The following is a 17,783-nucleotide window of genomic DNA, read 5'->3' as shown; positions in this document are numbered from 1 at the left end:
ATGTTAGCCTGTGTTGGAGTGACTAGCTAACTCATACAGTACAGTAGGTAAAGCCTGGTTTATTCTGAAATGGAACCGAAATGAAAACTAATGAAATGTTTAGAGTGGAAGAAGTGGAAAGTGAAGTCGTCACTGAAACGGATATAGTGCAATTAGTTATTAGAGTCAGGACAGAATATGAGACTAGACACTTCTGTCTCGCTGCACGTCTGCATTTTCCAGGGGCTGTGTTGCAGGGGCGGATTTACTAATTCGGGGACTAATTTGATGTGAATCATTTCATTATTTTAACATCAATATTTCATTTAATAAGCAAACATTAATTAGCATTGGTAATAACAATAATAATAATAATGATGATAATAATAATAATAATGATGATAATAATAATATTTATTATTATTATTATTGTTGCACGGTGGCTTAGTGGTTAGCACGTTCGCTTCACACCTGCAGGGTTGGGGGTTCGATTCCCACCTCCGCCTTGTGTGTGTGGAGTTTGCATGTTCTTCCCATGCCTCGGGGGTTTCCTCCGGGTACTCTGGTTTCCTCCCCCGGTCCAAAGACATGCATGGTAGGTTGATTGGCATCTCTGGAAAATTGTCTGTAGTGTGTGAGTGTGTGAGTGAATGAGAGTGTGTGTGTGCCCTGCGATGGGTTGGCACTCCTTCCAGGGTGTATCCTGCCTCGATGCCCGATGACGCCTGAGATAGGCACAGGCTCCCCGTGACCCGAGAAGTTCGGATAAGCGGTAGAAAATGAATGAATGTATGAATAAACGTTTGCCTTTTCATAGCACCCTATACCTCAACCCATCGGTACATGACTCCTTAAGGTACAGTGTGTAAAATATGGCTGAGAAAACAACCACCGCCTCCTTTCCTCACCTTTGTGACAGAAGGTTCCGGAATATGACGAGGCTCCGCAGTCGCAGGCGAAGCCGTTATCCTTGTCGAGGCACAGGCCCTGGTTCTGACAGAGGTGTCCGTAGCTGCTGCAGTGGCCTGGGCATCCGGGCTGGACGTCAGGTGTGATCTTCGCTCGCTCCTCCAGATCCAGCGTCTTCCCGTTCAACTTCAGTGAGCGGATACAGCCCAGGAAGCCCTTCTGCCTTGACGCAGTTCCTCCTAAAGAACACAACAGAAAGGTAGTTTTTTTTAATTTTTTATGCCATCATATTTTATGCAAACCCCCCCCGGGTTTGTTCTCGGATGGTAAGCTGTTATCAACAACACCAGTTTGTGAGGATGGTGGAAGCTGCTTTAAATAACAAGATGATAAAAAGATCGTTGTGGGTGGAACAGACTCAAAAAGTCAGTCGGCTTTTGTCGAACGCTCCGCTTCTGTCTTTCAGAGTTCAACCCTTGCATCCGTGCCTATTCAACACAAATGATCAGCGTGCTCTATTCTCTTCCCATCAAAGCCCATCCTTCTGTCATTCTCCTGGCTTCCTATTCACAACCTCACTGGCCTTTGTATGTTAATTGCTGCAGGGAAAACACTCGTTTTCAAATGTTGTTGCTGCAGCGCCGTGAATGCGGAGCTCTTCTCTTCGACATGCAAATGAAATCAACTGGCACAGCCTTCGTATTACTCTTTTTTATTATTTTTTTTTAAATGTCAATTTTCTACAGGGGAAAAAATAACATGGTGTAAAAGTTAAAGTATTCAAATCATTACATTCCATCAAAGGAAAGGAGAAAAAACTGGCCGGAAAAACAAATCCCTTAGCCCTGAATGTCAAGACTTATTGGTTAAAACGAAATGACAAACTGCTCTGGAGGATTCGAGAGTGTTGATTCGCAAACCTTACGGTGTACAATGCAACGTTTGGACAGGCGTAATGGCAAATCTTGTCTTAACAACAGCACTTAACACAGAAGGTTCAATTGTGTGTGTGTGTGTGTGTGTTTTTGCTAACTCAAAGCCATAGTGAGTAAGAAATCCGTACAAGACAACACACAAGAATTGAATCTCTGCATCGATAACCAATAAAAATATAATACAATACATATTTATATTGTGTTTACGGTAATGTGTATAGAGATTCTGGAGCTAATGTTATTTGGTGGTTCATGCTTATTATTTACATGAGGTTATGGCTACAATGGGGTTTAATAAGTGCCAAGAAAAAAAAAATCATCTTTTTTCCCCTACCACCAGACAGCAGAAACACCGTCTGGGCTGAAATCAAGAATAGCAGTCAGTCAGATTACACAAGTGGCTTCCTAGTGATACTCTGCCACTTTCGTAGCCTATTAATTAGCAGCATTTCCTTAGCTAAGCTATTTATGATGAGGAAAATGATGTCTCTAAATTACACTCATTACTGCCACTGAAACACAAAATCCCTGCACAATTACTTGTTGAGGCAATTCTTGTAGAACTTTGAGTATGTTTTGTAGTATTTGTTGGTTCTATTTCTTCATTTTGTTGTTAAACAGCCCGTACCTACATTAGCTAATGCAACACGACATCTAGGTAAAACAGGACAAGAAGGTTTAAAGGTGGGGTTCACGATGTATGAAAAATGCTTCAGAAAACCCAGTCGGGCTGACTAACAAAACAAACGTGTAGCCGATTAGCAGAAAGGGGCGTGTCTTGTCAGTAGAGAGTGTTCAGTGTGCACGTCTGACATTAGCCCAAAGCGACTGAAACATGGGGGGGCACGGTGGCTTAGTGGTTAGCACGAACGATTGAAACACTGACATGACGGATACCTGCCGTTACCTCTACCTCGGGTACTAGGTGTTGTTCGCGTGAAACGGAGCTAAACCTTTCATGGTACAACAAACAGTACTACATTTGATAATAGTTGCCTGGGTTACGTAGGTATGTGTGGGGAGGAGCTATCAAAACAGGGGTGACACCATTTGGGTTAGGGGCGTGTTTGTTTAGGTGATTTCAAATGTCAACATTGGCTTTCAAACATGGTGCACCACACCTTTAATTATACAGATGTGTACAGGATTGCTGAGGTCAACTCACCATTCACGATAATCCGCTGGCTGGACTAATTTAATTCTGTCCTTCCTTTTTTACACAATGCCACAAGAGATGTAGGACAGATGGATGTGTGCAGCAACACATACAGAAAACAATGCAGTGCAAAACAAATCACAGTCATAAATGTCATATCCCGTGGCTTGTATTTTTTTTTTGTATTTCTCAGCTTCGTGTTGGATGTGATGAAACTGATGCATGTGTTCCTAAAGGAACGCGTGCTATAAAAAGAGTTGCTAGGTCTCTGTAGTAAAAGCAGCATTAAAACTCTAAGTTCTTTCACCAAGAACCTCAAATGGTCTTATTGGTATTGTTATATATCTTGTCAGAATAATAATATCGTGGACACACTTTGACAAATATATACAACTAATGCCACTGAATTTAGTAGTTTAATTTTAAACTATAACATGGTTTTAGACAATGTCCATGGTTAAAAACCATGAGCAGGAATGATCACTAGAGCAGGAACCATCCATCCATCCATCCATCCATCCATTTTCTACCGCTTATCCGGGGCCGGGTTGCGGGGGCAGCAGTCTAAGCAAGGATGCCCAGACTTCCCTCTCCCCAGACACTTCCGGGGGAATACCGAGGCGTTCCCAGGCCAGCCGAGAGACATAGTCCCTCCAGCGTGTCCTAGGTCTTCCCCGGGGCCTCCTCCCGGTTGGACATGCCCAGAACACCTCCCCAGGGAGGCGTCCAGGAGGCATCCGAAACAGATGCCCGAGCCACCTCAGCTGACCCCTCTCAATGTGGAGGAGCAGCGGCTCTACTCTGAGCTCCTCCCGAGTGACCGAGCTCCTCACCCTATCTCTAAGGGTGCGCCCAGCCACCCTGCGGAGGAAACTCATTTCGGCCGCCTGTATCCGGGATCTTGTCCTTTCGGTCATGACCCAAAGCTCATGACCATAGGTGAGGGTAGGAACGTAGATCGACTGGTAAATAGAGAGCTTCGCCTTGCGGTTCAGCTCTTTCTTCACCACAACAGATCGGTATATCGACCGCATCACTGCAGAAGATACACCGATCCGCCTGTCGATCTCCCAAGCAGGAACCGATAGTGTTAAACAGCGCTCTCCACCACCATCACACCTAGGTAATAAATCTGCCTCTGTTTGCTCCTGAAAGCAGGCATCAAACTCTGAACACATCCAGCCCAAAGTGTTGTGAGCCCCAGATCAGGATTAAAAAAAAAAGAGTCTTGGGTATGGTGTTAGTCTTAGTCTCTGAGATCTCTTGTTGTGTGTACTCACAAATTGCAAGTCTAAGTATCATTAAACAGACCCAGGTCAAGAGTCTATCATTAAACAGACCCAGGTCTAGAGTCTATCATTAAACAGACCCAGGTCGAGTCTAAGTATCATTAAACAGACCCAGGTCGAGTTTAAGTACAGTATCATTAAACAGACCCAGGTCGAGTCTAAGTACAGTATCATTAAACAGACCCAGGTCGAGTCTAAGTATCATTAAACAAACAGACCCAGGTCAAGAGTCTAAGTATCATTAAACAAACAGACCCAGGTCTAGAGTCTAAGTGTCATTAAACAGACCCAGGTCGAGTCTAAGTATCATTAAACAAACAGACCCAGGTCAAGAGTCTAAGTATCATTAAACAAACAGACCCAGGTCTAGAGTCTAAGTGTCATTAAACAGACCCAGGTCGAGTCTAAGTATCATTAAACAGACCCAGGTCAAGAGTCTAAGTGTCATTAAACAAACAGACCCAGGTCTAGAGTCTAAGTGTCATTAAACAGACCCAGGTCAAGAGTCTAAGTATCATTAAACAAACAGACCCAGGTCTAGAGTCTAAGTGTCATTAAACAGACCCAGGTCAAGAGTCTAAGTATCATTAAACAAACAGACCCAGGTCTAGAGTCTAAGTATCATTAAACAAACAGACCCAGGTCTAGAGTCTAAGTGTCATTAAACAGACCCAGGTCGAGTCTAAGTATCATTAAACAAACAAACCCAGGTCAAGAGTCTAAGTATCATTAAACAAACAGACCCAGGTCTAGAGTCTAAGTGTCATTAAACAGACCCAGGTCAAGAGTCTAAGTATCATTAAACAAACAGACCCAGGTCAAGAGTCTAAGTATCATTAAACAAACAGACCCAGGTCTAGAGTCTAAGTGTCATTAAACAGACCCAGGTCTAGAGTCTAAGTATCATTAAACAGACCCAGGTCACAACAGATAATACAATAATAATACAAATTTGAGAATTGACACCCAGGCCAAGAGCCTAATATGAAAGCTGAGACCGAGTACAAGAGTCTAACAATCATCAATCTACATTAATATCTCATTATTCTTAAAATGAAATTTAAAAAGTGCATCGGTTCGAAAAACTTCCGCAATGCGAAACCTTCTGTGCATTTTTTCTTTTTTTTTTTTTTGCTTCTCAGGCTTTTGATAGACATTTAATTATGTTATCTAGTTTGAATTTAGCAAGTTCTGTCTTCAGTCTGAAAAAAACCAAACAAACAAAAAACCCCCCGCTAAGAATCTGTTTAAACAGACTGAGCAGTTGGGACATTCACACATTTCCTGTCCATCCCTGTTGATCCCTGACTGTTATCAAGAGGGAATAAAAAGTAATTACTATGTTTACTATCCAGCAGCACATTATAAAGAAACTGCTGAGCGGAGGAACAGGAAGCAGAGCAGGCGAACGGCGTCTTTAGTAAAAGTGCAGAATGACGACGCAGCACAGATGTTTCCCCTGTGTGTTTTTCACAATATATCATAAATGTATTCTGAATACATTTTCCTTTTATGTTGCAACAGAATACATGACTATTCAGAATATTCAGCACGACCCTGTTGAGACCCGAACCCACTTGGGGGTACGTGTGTAGTCTTGCTGTATTTGTTTTTTTTTTGATAGCGTCTTCTTTTGCTCTCTGTGGGTTTATGATTGTGAATTTGTGAACTGTTTCTCTTACCCACGAAGAGCTGGCTGTTGAGCTGGAGGTGGATGTGCCCCTCAGTGGGGGCTTTCCGCACTGATCCAGGGTAATGGTCCACGCTCAGAGACGCCTCTTTGACGTTGCGCTCGGCGACCACGTGGTGCCAGCGCTCATCGTTCAGAGGAACCGGAGTCTTTACGTGCACCTTGAACGGCCCGTTCCCCACGTCAAAGGAGAAAACCACTTCGTTCGGCACTGGAAAAAGACACGGGAACCTTATTTCAGTTACTTTTATTTATTTAATCATTCACCTAGTAAAGATTGGCGTGTTATAATTTTATTCATGTTGAGGTACTTTAAGGTTGTGAATCAAGTAATTGTTCCATATACAGTGTTGGGCAGTAACACGTTACTGTAACGCCCTTACTTTTGACAGTAACTAATACTCTAACGCATTCTTCTTCTTCGAACATGTCCGAACCATCTTAAGCACTATTCGGGCGGGACTAGTTTGACGTGGGGACGTGGAGTAATGCGATTTTACCTCGGGACGTCTGTAATATTGATTGGCCAATTCGCACGGGATAAGACATCTCAGTAAAACTAGCAGAAGTGGGGGGGGGGGGGTGTAACTCACATTACGCACCACAGTAACCTCCTTGTCGTCATGTGCGTATGACGTTGCTTCCTGTTTCAAGCGCCTCCATGCTTGAAAAAACTTTTAAACAGGAAATGACGGAATTTTACCGTACATATTTACAGCGGGTCTTTTCGGACGGGATTAGTATTAGCTGAGGTAATTTTTCCGGACCTTTTTACATAAGGTAAAAGTCGCCGTAATCTTTACCGACATTGTGCGTAATGATTACTGAGATGGCGCATTCAGACGGCACTAAAATCACAGAGAAGCTCTGGTAATAATTACTTTACCCCCACGTCCCCATGTAAAACTAGTCCCGTCCGAATAGTGCTTTAATCTGGCCTCCCTCCTTAAACGTTGTCCCCCAAACATCCAACATGAGCTGTCCCTCTGATGTACTCTGTGTTCCTAATCCTGTGCAATCTTGTCACTCCCAAAGAGAACCTCAACATCTTCAGTTCGGCTAGCTCTGACTAGTGTCTCTTCTTCAGTGACACTGTCTCTAAACCGTACAGCATGGCCGGTCTCACCACTGTCCTGTACACCTTCCCCTTGATTCTCGCCTATCATACAGAACTCCTGACACCTTTCTCCACCCATGCCTGCATTCGCTTCTTTACCTCTTTCCCACTCTCTCCATTACTCTGGACTGTTGTCCCCAAGTACTTAAGCCCCTGTAACTCCGTTACCGTTACCATATGGTGCGTTTGTCCGTTACTTTTTTAAATGAATTCATTTAGGATGAAGTGTAGCCTACAGACTAACCTGTTTACAGCAGCGACGCATTGTAGGATTGGTGGATGCCGACCGCTGTAAACACGAAGACGCCGCACTGTGGGCGTGTTTCCGTTTATTCAGGTACTGTATGTGCGGCAGTAATGGTGAGTCAAGGCGAGAGCAAGACGAGTTTCTCAAAGTATTAACAGTAACGCGTTACTTTTTGGTGTAAGTAATCAACAAAGTAATAGAGTTACTTTTTGAATGAAGTAACTAGTAACTGTAACTAGTAACTATTTCTTAGTGACTAGCACAACACAATATATATCATATTTAAAAAACAAAACAATAAAACAGCAGCTTGACATGTTGCCATGTGGTGTTATCACTTCTCTAAACACTACTTTATATTAAGAGATGAATCGCAATCAGCACCTTAGACTCAGATTGCAGAAACTTCCAGAGCACTTGATAAAACGTTGTCCTCTGCAGTTTATCACCCCAGTGATATCTATAGAACAGATACTCTGTCTTAAAAGAACAACAACTGCCTTGATAGAAAATTGTATTATTTCAGGCAGCTGGAAATAACATTGTCACACCAGTAGAATCACACCTCAAGTTAAAATTCCTTTCTGTTTCAAATTCGCACCCGAGCTCTGGGTGCTTTGCTTCTCTTGTGTAATAAGACGTGATTATCAAAAGGCATAAAAAGATAAAGTCTGCAGAGAGACCAAATTTCACATTTTTTTATTCCACAAGGTGTGTAGCGACTTGAAAATAAAGCCAGGGGAGGGAAAACCAAGCGGCAACAGCGAGACGTCAGTCTTTAATCTCTGCGTGTGTGGGGTTTTTTTTTAATCTGCCTTCGGATAAGAGCAGCCTGACGCCCGAGGTTTACAGTCGGAGATGAAAGAAACTTGATGCTTTTCTGTTCTAGCCTGCAAGACCTCTGTGGTGCAATTTCTCCGAAGGAATTAAATTCAGCTGAGCGTTTAGAGCAAAACACTTTTTGGCTGCATTTCAAAAACGGATATGCTATTTCGGGGTGAGCCGAGTTCACTTTACGCTCGCGTCAACACGATCCGACTCCAGCGACTTGTCAAGTATAAACTGTTTTCTTATGGACTCAGGCTTGCTATTATTGCATATGTGCTAATCACGAAGCAAGCGTGGTGTATGTTTAAAGCCATCTGTCTGTGTGCTCCTCTTCAATAATCCATCATCTATTTGAACGCCTTCCTGTAGCAGCTGTTCGGCTTATTTTACGTAAGAACCGTCGCCGGCTGAGACGCACGTTTTGGAGCAGGAGGAGTGAAACAGGGTGCCTTCTGTCATCGAGCGGCTCTGTGCCTCCGAGAACAATGCTGTGAACTCCAGCAGTAAACGTTCACACGCTGAAAAAAAAAGGAGCACTGAAAAAAATGGATCCGTCGATAACAGCACAACAATTTGCTAAAATCCTAAATGATTCTAAAAAGAATCAATCAAATGACTCAAAAGAACCCTTTCAAATGATTCTATATACTATAAGAAAGCAATTTAGGGTTCCATACGTATATGAGGCAGATGATGGATCTCCATTCCTTTCACAGGATCAGAACCGAAAAGCACGAGAGCTGTTACTTATTTTATCCCGAGCTGCCTCTGTCCTCTGCTTCCTAGGTGTCCGTTTCAGGGTTAACGTCTTACTTGCTTCAGAACAACGGGAGGTTAATTGGGCTTTCTCGCAGCTAAAGAATTTGGCAGCATAGTAGAACAAGCTTCAGGGCCATGTTCAGGTCTTCTCCCGCTCCACACTCATCCATCACGGCGACTTGTTACGCACTAAGAATTTTTACCCTTCTTTTAATAAGGTTAAAATCAATGTGAATACTGGGGCTTTCACAGGAGATGGGTGGGACGCGCCATACAGGTTGCAGCTCGGACGGATTGACAAGAGAGGCACGCGCCATTATTTACACTCAAGTGGATTTCAAAACAGACGAGAAGAAAATGTCTAGCCGCCGCTGCCGAAATTTCCCATGAGAGGCAGCGTTTTCACTGCGTCTATATATTCGGGTGACGGCTCCTCGAGATTATTTTCCCAGCGGGGATAAGAGCCACATACGTTTTGTAAATAGGATTGTCAAATAAAAAAAAAAAGAACAAACAGACGAACAGTAAAAACAATATAGAATGAGCAAACACGTGCTGCTCGAGAGCCCTTTCAGGATTTTTTCCATTACTTTGGCTGTCCATTATTTTATTAAACCCATCTGAAGCTGCTTATTTAAAATGTAATCAGTCCGACTTTGATGTTTGAAGATTGAGAATTTACAATCTGACATTCGTCGTGCGTCTCATGAAGCATTCGAGATCAAATAAAATTATTCCTGCGTATTCGTCCTTCGTTTTCCGCAATCTGCTCCCCGGACCTGCGTGATCCATCCTGATGCCTCACTTCTGGTTGGAGTCTCATCACTTGGAGGATGAACTTACGTGGACAGCCTAAAGCTCATCATGGGACTGCTGTGGATGGGAGAACTTCAGCACTTGAGAACTGGAACTAAATTCCCACCAACAATGTAGTACTCACGTCTCCATCTTTTTAATAACTTTATAATCCTAACATGAGGTCAGTTCTGTTGAAGTTCCTGGATACACATTTGCACTGTTTTGATCATATACAGTAGTACACATTTACAAAAGAGAAATCATTTGTAAATCACACTATCAATGCTCACCTAGATGACGATGGCTTCTTTTTAAGTCCTAAAGTTTCTTCCTCATATCATCCGTTCATCATTAAGGTCGCATTCAAATTTAAAACCTCTGCTTCATAACCTGAACGTAAATGTTTGCGAAGCCGCTTCGTGACAACGTCGACGGTTAGACAAATAAAACGGAGTTGAACGTCGCTGGTTGGTGAAGAAACATGTAGAATTGTTGACGCACTGATGATGAAGTAGTAATTGCAGAAAGTGTCACCAGCGTCAGTGTATAAAACAGAGGACTTTGACAAGCTATCCAGAACATAACTAACTAATGAAATGCATGATGTGTTCTTTTTTTCTTAGTAGATGGAATTTTGTGAGGGAAAAACTAATTCGAAAAAAAAACAAAAAAACCAGGAAATAAAAAAAAAAAGAAGCCTGGACTAAATATATAATTCAGGATTTCCCAGAAGCTAATTTGTTAACTTTTTTTATCAAGCTTTAGAAATAACTCGTGTAATAAAAAATTCCCTTTATGACAAGGGCAAGGGAAAGCACAGATTACTCACAGCTCAGCTCGACTCGGATGAAGTCCTTAATTCCCAGGTTTTCGAGGAACATGCCGCTGGAAGAGGAGGTCTTAAAAAAGAAGGAAATATCAGCGCTGAGCTCCCCGCGGAACGTGGGGAAGTGAAGGTAAGAAGTCTCCTTATCAAAGTGGGCAGCATTCCAGAAGTCCTCTGAAGGGAGAGAAGGCATTTAAGGAAGGTGCCTTGAGTCATCATTTGAGCTTTAACTCAACACAGAGATGTACTGAGAAGTTTCACCGAGAGGCAGGAGACTCACACACGGGAGTCTTACACTGTGTTTATTGTGTTTTTCTGTCTACCCGAGATGTCGGAGGATAAACATTAACATGAGATGCAGAACTAACTAGATTTGATTGAAAATACAAAAACGGGATAGGCAAAAAAATAAAGAACACAAACAATATTTAATAAAAACATGTCCATCTTCATCCATCTTTCTGTTCTGCTAATTCTACACAGGATCACAGGGAGCCAGGAGAATATTCCAAGGTTCTGGGGGTATAAGGTCAGGGACACCCTGGGCAGGGGCACAAATACACTTTACTGACAATTTAGACATGCCCATCAGATGCAGGTCTTTGAACTGGTGGAGGGACCTGGAGTACATAGAGGAAACCCCTGAAGCATGAGGAGAAATGCGTGTCTTTTAGCGTTTTCCAGTGGCATAGTGGTAGCGTTGCTATTTAATGACCTTAGACCTCCAAGGTTTAACTTCCAATACAAATATGGATACTTCCAGCACTAAAGCAATAGCTATAGATGCTGATACTGATACAGATAGTGGCATTAAGTTACACCTATTGCACCTAAATAGCACAAAAGCATTTTAGCTCGTGGCTAAAACCGAGCCGGAGATGGTGTGATAAATGGATTTGGGAATAGGGTTTCGAAATAAATGATGACTGAGCCATTGCGTGGTTCAGTTTCACATCAACCTGTCTGGCTGCATCCTAAAACAGAAGGTCCTGCTACAGTACCTAAGCTGTCTCTTAGCTAGCATAGATTACAATGCTGACCAAAATACCAACAATGTTTACTCGAAACGTTAAACAGTATTGAATACCTTTAGGTACAGATAACGTTTTTATCCAGTCTGATGCCATTTTTGTCAAGACTGGCTTCAAGAACTGACCAAGGATAAAGAATCTCCTCAATTGTCCTTTACTTCGGACTTACAATGGTGCATGTAGGCAGCACTTTCAGACACAATCTTGGGATTTACCTCGTAAGAGTAAATGGGAAATGTTGGTACTTACTGTCACCGTGGCACTGAAGGGGACCCACCCGATACGCTGCCTCTGACCCCGGCCTGCTAACGTCCCCCACAGCCAAAATCCTGACAGGCAAATGCTCTTTGTGAGAAAGGACGCCGGAATCGTTCAGCCTGTCCCAAACAAAACACAAAGCACTCAAACTCTAACTGAGGTAAATAAAGTTATCCAAACGTTTTTATTTTTAGGTCTTTTAGAACAGGCAGATCAATAGATATTGATATCGCTAAAAATCAACAGAGCTAGACTGAGTGAAAATAATCTTTTATGTAATGGGGACAAGACAATGGGAAGTTTCAGATAAGACGTTGGTCTTTCGCCATTTTTTTCAGAAGATCGGGACAGATCTGGCTATCCAGACTAAGGTTCCACCAACAAGGGACAGTCAGCCTGCACTCAGATTCTGGCTTTCTAACAAGCGAGGCTATCCAAAGGAAAGAATTTGACTCGGATGTACTTGTATATCTGACACTAAAGGATATCTTCGTAAAGAAAAAGAAAAAAAAATCAGTTACACACGCACACATGCTATGATAGTCATGCTACAGTACGTACTGTACTCGAGGTAATTCCGAGACGGTTTTTCATGCCGTACGTCGTGCGTTACCATAGAAACAATGAGGCTGAAAGCTAAACGACACTATATATTAAGTGGTAATTACTAGAATATTTCAGGCAATGCATTGTAGATTGTTATGATGTAACATGTCATTCAACTCCTAGCGACTTTCTCTGCAGAAACCGCTGCCATTTTCCCCATGTTTCTGATTTGATACCTGCTTATTAAGAATTCAACATGGACATGAAGGCTTTTTTTATGCTTTCAAAGTCAGAAGTTTGTAAGTACTATAATTCTGACATGTCATGCTACGAATAACGAACGCTGGAAATTTATTCACTTACTTGCTTTCATGAAATAATAAGCGTATTTTTGTACGTTAGCCCTTTCTGCAGTAAACTAGCCATTGGGACGTCAGTGTGTCACCGCTTCTGTTCTTTTTCTGAGAGATGTATTTTCTTTAATATACTGACTAGTTTGTCGGGAACGACCGTTTCTTTCTGCCACCACACCTTCCAATTAAACTTCACATTTATTTCTGTCTTGCAGTGTGGTGCATCACATAATTTACACTGCTGTTTGGCTTTCTGTTTCTGTTTTTCTGTTTTTTTCTTTCATCAATCATATGTGAGGTTTTCAGCCAATCAGTGGATCTTCTGAGGCCTTTTCACACTTGAATTAGCGAACCCTGGGTGACTAAAGTCTGGGGAAAGGCAATCATTGGATTATCTTGCTTTTGACGTTCAACACTGTTCATACTTTAGCCAGGGTTAGCGGTTAATCTGCCGCTTCACACGGTACACTCCTCAACCTCGGGTTAATGTGCTTATTAGCATATTTGCTGTGACAAGAACTATGATTGCATAAACGCATGACCGCTTTAAAAATAGTCTCATCTCGCATCTTCACATCGGCGAGGAAAGAAAGTTCGGGTCTGCCGTTTTTCACACATACAAAGCAAGACCTTTTCGGTTGTCGATTGGGTGCCTGTGTCCGTTACTAAGCCTCTATCTGTAACACACCACATTATTTCACTCTGTACACATTTGGCACCTCAGTGTGGGGTTAACACTACGCTGCTTTCATAACCTGAGGTAAAAACTTGTACTACTGTATCCTCTCTTCTAAATTGCAGGGTTAATGGTTTCTCTACTCTGGGTTAAAAGCATTGTTCGGACCAAAGATAACCCGAGGTTAAGCACAGTGTGAAAAGCCCTACTGTGGTTTCTGACTGACTTACTTACTGACAGGAGAATCTCTAGGGTTAGTCGGTGTGTTTCTATGGTAAAGTCTACAAATCCTATTGTTGTTCAAAAACAATGAGCGCACACACATAAACACGAAGAGAGAGCCAGAACACTGTTTTGCGTACCGATGTTACTAAAAAAAGAACAAAAAGAAAATGACCCATCTGTCACCTTACTATTACTAGACATAATTGTTTGCTAAACAATTTCTTTATCGTTTTATTAAAGGTTCATTCAAAATTGTTATCCGTTTATACAGTTATACAATTAACACTGCGGAAGAAGTTCCACGGTCGACCCCTAACCAACAGCAACAACGTACCGTGTCATGTTATTATATTACCGTGAAGCTGGGAGACTTTCCCGTGATGGAAAACAGTGCTGATGAACACTGGAGACTCCTTCTCTAAACGTCTCGTTACAGACGAGTGGTCTCACAAGATCGTTTTTTTTTTTAGTCCCCCGTCTTAACGAGCACATTAATAACGTCATCTGGCAACCGACACTACCGTCAGAGCTGCTGTTGTATGGAATTAATCAACACCTAACAGAATCATTATAATCCTTAATGCTAATGCATCAGGATAGTGCCAGTTGTGTCAGTGTCAGAACATGTTAACTTTGATAGTGTTAAAGCAGCAGGATGCCAGACAGCATGAAACTAAGCAACTAAGAACATAAAGTGAATTAAAAGCCTTCTGGCGTTTTTTTTTTTTTTTTTTTTCTTTGAAAGTAAACGGTTTGGTGTCTGTACCAGTCATCGAGGTCGCTGTCACAGTTACAGAAGTGCTCAGGATCCACACAGTCTCCGTGAACGGCGCAGCCGCATTGCTGACTGCCCGGAGGTGCCCCTGCCCAGTACGTGTGGGCATCTCCTGACCGACCCACCCACCAGGTGAATGGCGTGCCATCTGCAAAAAACAATCATCATCCATCATGCAGCAGAGCCAGGTGGTTTTTTTCTCCCTTAGTCCTTTTTCCGAAGTCCTTAAACACCCCGATGAGAACTTTTCCCTCGCACTTCCCTCACACTCTTGAACTGATCGACACCCATTAAAGTGGTGATGCTCAACAATGTCACAGCGAACCCTGCCCTTCACTTGAGGATGCTTATGTTATGGATGTTTGGCAACGAGATACAGATTCACAGCGTGACTAACAGGAAGGAGAAGGACAGAAATATAGTGCATACCCTAGTATAATTATTTCACTATAAGCTACTTGCTCTATTTTGAATAGCAATTATAATCACACTCTCTTGTGTCACCCAGATAAGAATAGGTCTGGTTCCTCCCAAGGTTTCTTCCTCACATCTCATGTTGTTTTTCCTCAACATCGTTTGTGCCTCATTACAGTAGGTAGCTTCCTCGTTAGGGATAAAATGATTAATATGAAGATTATTCACTGTATATATTCATCTCAGTAAATACTAACTGCTTCGTTAGGTACATACATTTCAAATCGAGCATATACAGCAGATGTAGCCTGAATTTAAACTTTTAGCTTTTAGACATTGAGCATTTCTACCTTGCTCTCAAATAAATCTATCAACTGACTGAAACAGTGGACTCAGGCTTCAGTAAAGTGCTTGTGTGGAAAAGCCGCTTAAGCGTCGAACCCTAAACCCTCAGCAGAACTCGTTTTTTTTTGTTGTTGTTTTTTTTTTAAGACTGGGGAGATTGGCATTGATTTGTCTCTCGTCTTCTCGCATCCATCCATCTCGAGTTCCGGCCTCTGCTTTTGGTAAAAGCGTGCACTCTCATTACTCTTCATCTGACATTTGGAGCGTTATTTATTTACGTCTGACACCGTCTATCTTCTCGGCTCATCAGCATCCCTGGCTAACGAGACAACTAATAGGCAGCGATTTACGCCGGAGTGCTCGGGCGTCTCCTGTTTCTTCAGAAGGCAGAGAGAACAATTATCGAATCGCTCGACCTTTAAAAGGCCGCATGCGTAAATGCCTGTAATTGGGCCGGCACGGAAAAAAAAAACCAAGCAATAACGTGAAAAGGGTAAATACTGATTATGTACACACAAACACCATCAGGAGAACCTTAAACACACACAGAGCTGGGGTGTTAAGATGCATTTTGGATTTTCATAACCTAGGTAAAAATAACCTGCTTTAATGTTTGTTACATTTACCAGACACTCTTATCCAGAGTGCCTTACGCTTTTATCTCATTTTTATACAACTGACCTTTAAGGGCCTTGCTCAGGGGCCCAGCAGTGGCAGCTTGGTGGACCTGGGATCGAACTCACAACCTTCCGATTGGTAGCCCAACACCTTAACCTCTAGGCTACCACATCATTTGTTACTTACAGAATAGATCGCTGTTATAAAAAAATAAGCTCCTGTTACTTTTAGCTCCATGGTGCCAATTATTTGCATATAAAAGTATGTCATGGAGTGTTATTACTTTTATACAACAGTGTTTACGCCAAATGCCCGTTTGTTTATTTATTAACGAACAGCACCGTCAGGAATTCTCAGAAGCGATAGATGTGAGTGCAGACTTTTTTTGTGCCCGGTGTAAAAATAACGACAAACGCTATGCTACCCAGAGTAGCAAAACATGCAGACTATCAGCAAAGACATGGAAATCTCTAGGTGTGTCCTAAATCGCATACTTCTGCACTATTGCACAATGCCGTTCTGTAGTATAAGCAGTGTGAGTAGTGTGTTCATTACACACCACAAATCCCAACAAGCCGACTTGCACTTCCAGTACTTGAATGATGCACTTAATCGACTGGCAGAACAAAGCCTGGAATGTTGGACACTTAAAGGTAGGGTCTCTGTTGTTTGAAAGCCAATGTTTACATTTGAAATCACCAAAACAAACACGCCCCTAACCCAAATGAGTCTCACCCCTGTATTGATAGCTCCGCCCACACACGGGTCCTCTCTTCTTGCCTTATCGTAAGCCTTTATTCGCTTTCTTTCTTTGTTTTTATCCTCCATGTCGATGTTAAAACCGCTTTCTGCTAATGTCGCACATGCGCACTGAACACTCTCTCCGCTGCATATTGACAAGCCCCGCCCCTTTCTGCTCATTGGCTATACGTTCGTTTTGATCTTTGTTTTGTTTGTCAGTTTTCTGAAGCATTTCTCAAACAACTGAGACCCCACCTTTAATGAGCTTGACATTCGCAGCTACGCTTGAACGACTGAAAAGGGTCGGGGCTACCATGCACTGACCCTGGATGAATAAAACATTTCAAGATGGCCGTCGACACTCCGTCATACAGGACTTGCAAATCAGTCCACATTGTGTGATTATTTTTTAACAATTGATTTAAAAAAAAATTGTCACGTTACATGAATTTGATTTGATGTCGTTCATCTCCATCGACTGGGAAACAGCTTCTCGTTCCAGCTAGTAAAAGGCGATACGACCATAATAGATTCATACACTAGACCCAGTGCATTGTGGGATGTAGTAACCCTAACCCTAGTGTTTTAAGGTGTTGGACTAAGGTATCCCAGGTCTACCAAATTGTCACTGCAAAGGAGTCATTTAAGTCACAGCTAAGGCTAAATGGGACATGTAAAGGAAGGACACATTCAACCACAGATATCAACGTAACCATGAGCACAGTCTAGTCCAGGGGTCGGAGTCGCAAGTGTCTCTTTCATCCCTCTGCTGCGGCTCCCTGTAGATTTGGAAAATAAATATTTAATTTAAATTTATTTTATTTTAGTTAGTTTTTTAAAAAATGAATTTTTTTTAATTCTAAGATTATGATGCTATTGTAACATTAAAATAAACCGTGTTTAATTGTTTACGTCACTCAAAGTATGCGTCATAACAGCCGACTTGCGAAATCCGACACACAGAAGCAGACGCACTTTTGGTTTGCTGCAGCCGGCAAGTTAAAATTTTGATGTCATGAATACTGTACGAAGAGGACTCGATTATACATTGTACATTTTATTTGAAAGTAACCTTCGACCCAGCGTCTTTTTACTTAAGGTTAGTTCAAACGGTTCAAAATATTTTTGTTTGCCTGCAGAAATAAAATTTCCTTTACTCGGTAGCAGATCATTGATTTCATAAATGCGACACACTACAGTTTTCTCTATACTTTCCATAAAGGTAAAAAATGACATATGCGGTGTTCTCTTCATTTTAGATGTCAAAT

At 42.1% G+C, this 17,783-nt stretch overlaps 1 protein-coding gene across 2 annotated transcripts in view; it reads right to left on the bottom strand.

Annotated features, from left to right (window-relative positions):
* cntnap3 (contactin associated protein family member 3) overlaps positions 1–17,783 on the bottom strand; it is a 113,329-nt gene that overhangs the window by 10,832 nt on the left and 84,714 nt on the right. For both annotated transcript variants that reach the window (XM_027139321.2, XM_027139320.2), the window contains exons 14-18: positions 14,389–14,545; positions 11,814–11,941; positions 10,537–10,707; positions 5,951–6,169; positions 888–1,127 (exon numbers count right to left, since the gene is read on the bottom strand). In XM_027139321.2, the coding sequence (XP_026995122.2) occupies positions 888–1,127; positions 5,951–6,169; positions 10,537–10,707; positions 11,814–11,941; positions 14,389–14,545 (915 nt within the window). The remainder of the gene's footprint in view (positions 1–887; positions 1,128–5,950; positions 6,170–10,536; positions 10,708–11,813; positions 11,942–14,388; positions 14,546–17,783) is intronic.

This window comes from Tachysurus fulvidraco, chromosome 20 (genome assembly GCF_022655615.1).
Source record: "Tachysurus fulvidraco isolate hzauxx_2018 chromosome 20, HZAU_PFXX_2.0, whole genome shotgun sequence".
In the NCBI taxonomy this organism is placed as follows: domain Eukaryota; kingdom Metazoa; phylum Chordata; class Actinopteri; order Siluriformes; family Bagridae; genus Tachysurus; species Tachysurus fulvidraco.
This window is presented reverse-complemented; position numbering and strand designations above follow the sequence as displayed.